Consider the following 7,054-nt stretch of genomic DNA (forward strand, 5'->3'; position numbering starts at 1 on the left):
AAAAAAGAATTCTCAAAGGTGAGGATACTTTAAGAGACCTCTGGGAGAATATCAAGCGTAACAACATTTGCATGATAGGGGCATTAAGGAGGAGAGAGCAAGGGATTGAGAGCCTATTTGAAGAAATAATGACTGAAAACTTTCATAATCTGGCAAAAGAGATAGACATACAAACCAGGAAGTGCAGAGAGTCTCAAACAGGATGAACCCAAAGAGGCCCACACCACGACATATTATAATTAAAATGGCAAAGGTTAAAGACAAAGAGAGACTCCTGAAAGCAGCAAGAGAAAGGCAACAAGTAACTTATAGGGGAGCTCCCAGTGGATTGTCATGCTGATTTCTCAACAGAAACTTTGCAGGCCAGAAGGGATTGGCACAAAATATTCAAAGCAATGAAAAGACCTATGATCAAGAAGAGTACTCTATCCAGCAAGGCTATTTTTTAAAATCGAAGACAGATTAAAGAGCTCCCCAGACAAGAAAAAGCTAAAGGGGTTCATCACCTCCAAACCAGTATTACAAGGAATATTAGAGGGACTTCTTTCAGATGATAAAAATACACATATCAAAATTAAGAATAATAAAATGCAATGACTACATATCTATCAACAATTACTTTCAATGTAAATTAATTAAATGCTTCAATCAAAAGACATAAGAGGGCTAAATGGATAAGGAAACAAAATCCTTACATATACTGCCTACAAGACACTCATTCAGATTGAAAAACACACACAGATTGAAAGTAAAGGGATGAAAAGTAAAGAGATTTTATGGAAATGGAAACAAACAAACAAACAAACAAAATAAGGGGTAGCAATACTTATACCAGACAAAATAGACTTTAAAACAAAGGCTACAAGAGACAAAAAGGACCCAGTAATCCCACTTCTGGGTATTTATCCAAAGAAACCCAAAATGCTACTTTGAGGGGATGTGTACATCCATATGTTCATTGCAGCATTGTTACAATGACCAAGATGTGGAGGCAGCCTAGGTATCTGTCGATGGATGAGTGAATAAAGAGGAGGTGGTACATATATACAATGGAATATTGCTTGGCCATGGAAGAGAATGGATTCTTGCCATCTGTGGCAGCCTGGATGGACCTGGAGGGTATTGTGCTGAGTGGAGTATATTAAACAGAGAAAGACAAATGCAATGTGATGTTGCTTACATATGGAATCTAAAGAAGAAATTAAACAAACAAAACAGAAACAAACTCAAAGATACAGAGAACATTTTGATGGTTGCCAGATGGGAGGGGGATGGGGACAGGATTTCTAGCCTTTTCCTTGTCAGAGGTATAACCCAGAGAAGAAAATCGAAATAAAAATGAAAATACTCAGCCTGCACTAGTCTTTAGTGTCCTTTCTATTCTTTTTACTCCTTTGATCAAGATTGAAATAAGTCAGACAGAGAAAGACAAAGACAAATACCATATGACCTCACTTATATGTGGAATCTAAAAAAGAAAACAAACAAACAAAACAGAAACAGACCCGTAGATACAGGGAGCAGCCTGGTGGTTGCTAAACGGGAGGGGATTGCGGGGCTGGGTGGGAAGGGTGGAGGGATTGGGAAGTGCAGTTTTGGCTTGTAGAAGACTGACTGGGATGTGACGTACACATGGGGAATATAGTCAACAATATTCTAATGGCTATGTACAGTGTCTGGTAGGTAATAGACTTATTGGGGTTATCACTTCGTGAGCAGTGTAAATGTCTAATCACTACGTTGTTTCATACACCTGAAACTAATAATTTAAAAAAAATGTTTAAAAAAGAGATCGGTCGAGGAAGAACCCCAAACCACACCCAGAAATGGGACTTGGCCTGGAGCTGACCCATCCCCAGGTCACGTACGAGACCACCGCACTCAGTGTGTGCAAACAAGTCATGTGTTTATCCTGAATTTTATATTTTCTAAAGCACCTTCTTTGAAACAGCCTAAGTGAAGGTCAGGAGGCCAGAAGGAAATCAGACGGTTCAGAGATCACGAGAAAAGAACAATCACTGCCTTGAAGCGTCAGAAAGGACAGCTGAGACCAGATGGGCCTGCCAGCTGAGCAGTCGTTGTGAAACAAGTCATGTGAGTGTGGAAAGCTAAATTCATGCCAGTAGCCACCCTGCTGCAGTTTAAAAACCCGGTTTCTCATTACCGATTCCTGCATTTCATTACATTGTGTGTGACGGTTCTTATCTAGGTTAAGGTATCTAATAACAGCCTGGAAAGCAGCAACATAGCCAAAGGGAAAGTTAAGGGAGATAGACTGACCTGGTGCTGAGGTCACTGCTCCCACTGGCCATCATTCTGTCCCGGGAACTGACTGGATTCTGACCCCTCCGGTGTCTCCCTCCTGAGCGCAGGGAGGCTGGAGTCCTGAGCAGGAAGCTTGTGAACTGACTCTCCCTGAGAAGGCTCCACCCAATAAAGGAAAAGAGAAGTGAAAGTAACATTCCCTGAGCTGTCAGACATGTCTCCTTCCTCCTGCAGCCCCTGGTGGTTCTCAGCGATCGTGGCAGCAGGAATGGAAGACGAGGAGTGACAGTCAGAGCCTGGAGGCCAGGGGAGGAGGACCCCAAAGGAGGAGCAGGGCCAGCTCCCAGGAGCCCCCTTGTTTGTGCAAAGACTCTAATATCATCTGTGTGAATCCCGCTGTCCTCAGCTGCTCCCACTTTCTAAGAGGTGCAGAGTTTACAGAGTTTGCTCCCCATGTTCCGACCCAGGGCTGGAGAAGCGGACATACTCTAGAGCCATGGTTTCAACATTTGTTCCCCTGAATCCGACTTCCTCTGGCTGTGAATAAGGTTCTTGTCCGATTATGTTTAAGATGCAGGGGAAGGTTCTACCCTCTCTCTACTTCTTTCTTTCCCCAAAAGGAGCAAACATCATTCTGGTTGGAAGAGATACCAGGACACAGATGAGGACACCTTTACCAGTGGGCAGGGTGTCAGTGTGTACAAGGAGCAGCACACGTGGGGATCTCTCTGTCGCTGCACCCTCCTTCCCTTACTTGGGGGGTAGAAGGACTAGTAAGCTGAGTCTCTGAAGGGCACACTTGTCCTATGCTCCGATCCTCCATCGTGCACGGGGCCCAGATAGGGTCTGACACATAAGACAGCAGCGTTTTCTAATGTCACCTCTCTCTCTCCTTTGTCCCTGAGCAGCAGGCAGACCAGGCCACCACCATACTGGGTGTTGGTATTAATGTGACACTTTTCCCTGGGTCTGCTTACAGTCACCAAGTACACCACCTGAATTAGAGGCTGATAGCAGCTGCTGGGTGGCAAACCCACAGGGGCCAGCTCTCTGGGTGGGCACTCCCACACTGGGGTTGCCCTGTCCAAGGAAGGAGATGTTCCTGTCGTGTCAAAGAAAGCTGGGCAGGCACCCCACTCTGCGAGAGCAGCTGTGCTTTCCGTGGAATCAGGAGGCCTCTGCAGAGAAAGCAAAGTTTCCTTGATCCAGAAATGAATGTCAGACACACGCGGGTAGGAACTGGACAGGACCATCTTCAGAAGCAGGTTGAATCCTAACAACACTGCCACACTGATTTGAAGGAAATAAGGGAGCACCTCGGGCATTTCCATGGCTGCAAGGAGCACTGACACCAGGGACCACGTCTGCTGTCTGGGAGGCGGCCCGGGATACTGGGCCTGGAAACCTGGGAAGCAGGAGAGGCAGCGAGTGAGGAGGGACACGTGGTGGAGGACACACCAAGGGGACCAGCGTTCTAAGCTTTACCAGGAGCAGCCTCATTCAGACCTCAGTAGTGGGGCCGAGTCTCCAACCTGGGAGACCCTGCGGGGACAGAGGTTTGTCCCTGAGATGAGGCAGTAGAGTCCCAGACCTGAGCATTTAATGACAGCAGCAACGCTGGCCACTGGGCCAGAGGATGGAAACCCTCAGCACCTCTGTGGATGCAGAAATGGAGAGGGAGCGGGCACCTGGGACCTCAGTGGGAAACTCAGGTCCTCACAATGTCCCTTCTAGGAGCTAGCCCATTAATCACCACCTGGTCCCACTGCTTCCTCCCTTCTTTCTGGAGAGGCTCTCAGATTGGGGGTACAATGGGAGTCTGCTGCTTGTGGGCCTCCTGGGCTCATCCTGCCTGCAGAGGCCAGGGCTCTGTGCTTCTCCAAGCTCAAGTGCACAGGGACAGCAGCCTGTGGGGTGTGGGGGTGTGCGGTGGGTGGAACAGCCTGAGGCCTTGTGGTGAAGCCCTATTCTGGGGTTCAGATTTAGGGATCCTTTCTGACCATACATGTAAGCCTTATCCCCGATCCAGCTTTAGCAGGAAGAAAGCTGGTATTTTGATCCCCATCTGCCTCACCTTTTTACTTGTCAGTTTAGAAGTCAGGTCAGAAGACTTGGGGAGGGTTTATACCCAGAGTTTGGGCTTCCTGGTTGTGACTTTCTCCTTCCTGGGATTTCCCTTCTTGCTTTCCAGAATACCTGGCTGCCCTGGCTTCTTGCCTGCCTTTGCTGACCAGGAAGAAAGCAGATTTTCTACCAAAGATTGTGCCACCCCATGCAAGCCTATGGCTGCTGTCACAGCCAGACCATAGTAAACAGGAAATATTTCACTCTGGCTCCCTCTGAGTTTCGATTTCCCTTGAGAGTCGCCTTTGGTTACTTTCCAGAAGTCTCAGGCAGCTGTTCTCCGAATATTGTCCAGTTTCTAGATGTTTTCTGCAGGAGGCCAGTTTGTTAGGAGCTCACTCCTGTAGATCAGAAGCAGAATTCTCCGTCCTCACTCGTCAGCAGCAGACTAGCTCTGGCCATTTCCAGGCCCGGCCCTGCTTCTGGAGACCCCAGTGGTTCCAGGGCCCCAGAACCCCCTGCCCAGCTAAGGGGGAGCGATGCTATGCGCAGGGCATCAGAGGCACACCTTTGTTAGGAGACACGCAAACAGAACTACGCACACTTTGTTCTTCTGTGCTCACGGGAGAACAAACACACACCTGCTTAGAGTGGGCTTGTTTCGTAAACAAAATAACAGAGCAAATAGTATGTGTAGTGAAAAGACATGGGTTACTATAAAATTTCAGTTGGAATTAATGCTTAACAACTATCTATAATGATTAGACATATAAGTTGTTGCCCCCCCCCCAAAAAAAACCTAAGAATTTCTTTTTTCTTTGCTAAAGGCAGTGATTGAGTAATGGTTGTGGAATGTTGTTTTTGTTTCAGGAAATTATTCACACAGCCATCTCTTGTCAAGGAATTTGGGCCACAACCTTCCCTCTGCCTCCTTTCTGCTCTAAATCGCTGTGCATGTAACTAAGAAGAAAGTGCACCCAAATGTGTACCACCGAGAATTCAGGTCATGTTTCAACGTATTGAGTCCTTTGGGCTTCAGGAATATGAATGGTCATTTCTCTCCCAAAATTTGGGTTTTCACTTATTTTTGCTTTAGGTAGACTTTCTGTCCCTTTCCTTTTCTTTCTCCTTCTAGTATTCCCATAATGTGTGTATATATTCCTTGATGGTGTCACCTAGGTTCTTTCGGTATTCCTCACTCTTTTTAAATTTTCCTTTGCCACTCTGAGGAATAATTTCAAATAACCTGTCTTCTAGTTCACTTTTTTTTTCTTCTGCTTGATTCAGTCTGTTGTTGAAGCTCTCCATTGAATTCTTCGGTTCATTCATTGTATTCTTCAGCTCTAGGATTTCTGTTTGTTTGTCTTTTTGATAGTTTTTCTTTCTTTTTTGAACTTCTGATTTTGTTTATGCATTGTTTTCTTCAGTCAATTGAATTGTCCATGTATTTTTGTAGTTAACTTCTCTGAGAGGATTAGCCTGATTTTTTTGGTCAGGCAGTTTATAAGTCTTCATTCCTTGAGGGGCAGATATTAGAATTTATTAGTTTCCTTAGGTAGTGTCATGTTTACTTGATTCTTCATGATTCTTGATTCTTTTTGTTGGTATCACAGCACTTGAGTAAGCGGTCTCCTCTTCCAGAAGTTACCGGTTCACTTCAGTAGGGAAAAAGATCTTCATCTGTCATCTCTGCTTGGGTACTGGATGGACTAGCTGGTAGCATCCATGGACAGGTGGGGTATGTTATCAGGGTCTCAGCTGGGCAAGGCCATTGCCACGCTCTGAGGTTGAGGGGTGGATGCTGGCTGAGCTTCGTGGTTGGGTGACATTTCTGATGGTGCAGGGTTGTTGGCTGTGCACTACAGTCAGAGGGGCCCACTTGCTTGGCTCTACAATCGCCTTTGTTCTGGTTATGCTACCAGGCTGATGCCACCAGTTGGACTCTGTGATTGGTCAATGTTACAGGGTGTTCCTGCAATAGCTCCTGGTTGGGTAGTTTCAGGCTATACTCCCCAATCTGATGTTGCCATTGGCTAGACTCCATGTTTAGGAGGGGCCACAGGTTGGATTTTGCTGTCACATGGAGCCCAATACTGTGCTGTTATAAGATGAGGCAGAAAACTGTGCCCTGAATTTGGCAGGGTCACAGGTTGGCTTCATAATCAGTTAGGCCACTGTCTGTGTTCTGCTGTTCGGCAGTTTTTGTCCACACTCTGGTTTGGAAGGGTCTCGAGCTGTATCCTGCGTTTGGGGGTGAGTAGAGACTGCTCTGTTGTTTGGCAAGGTTGCTCTCCAGGTTCCCCCCATTGGATGGAGTTCAATGATCTCTGATTGGGGGAGCTCACTGGCTCCTAAGTAGGTGAGGACACACCTGTTTTGGCAATTGGACAGGGCCATAGGTGGGGCTCTGCTGTTGTGCAGGGCTGGTGACAGGGCTCTGTTGCTCATCAGTACCATAGGCTTGTCCCTGCAGCTTCCCAGTCACCTGGCCAGACTTTCTGGATGGCAAAGGAAGGCCAGGAGCTATACTCAGCAGTTGGCTGGGGCTGCAAAGTTGCTTTACCACCTGGGTGGGGTGGCACAATGGGCTCCATGTTGGTATGGCCTGACAGGGGACCCAAATCAGGCTGAACTGCCAACCAAACTCTCTAGCCACATGGGACTTCTGGCTGTGCTCTGCAGAAGGGCAGAGCCACTAGCTGGGATCTCTGCTTAGGCACTGCTA

The 7,054-nt window shown here is 46.9% G+C and overlaps 1 protein-coding gene across 2 annotated transcripts in view; it reads right to left on the bottom strand.

The window, feature by feature from the left end:
• The window catches only part of LOC117026080 (nuclear body protein SP140-like protein), a 38,661-nt gene extending 36,166 nt beyond the window's left edge, over nucleotides 1–2,495 (bottom strand). Inside the window, exon 1 of one of the 2 annotated variants that reach the window (XM_033112546.1) lies at nucleotides 2,281–2,495. In XM_033112546.1, the coding sequence (XP_032968437.1) occupies nucleotides 2,281–2,462 (182 nt within the window). In that variant the 5' untranslated portion in view covers nucleotides 2,463–2,495. The remainder of the gene's footprint in view (nucleotides 1–2,280) is intronic. The other variant, XM_033112545.1, reaches the window with a different exon arrangement.
• Nucleotides 2,496–7,054: the final 4,559 nt, after the last annotated feature.

This window comes from Rhinolophus ferrumequinum, chromosome 8 (genome assembly GCF_004115265.2).
Source record: "Rhinolophus ferrumequinum isolate MPI-CBG mRhiFer1 chromosome 8, mRhiFer1_v1.p, whole genome shotgun sequence".
Taxonomy (NCBI): domain Eukaryota; kingdom Metazoa; phylum Chordata; class Mammalia; order Chiroptera; family Rhinolophidae; genus Rhinolophus; species Rhinolophus ferrumequinum.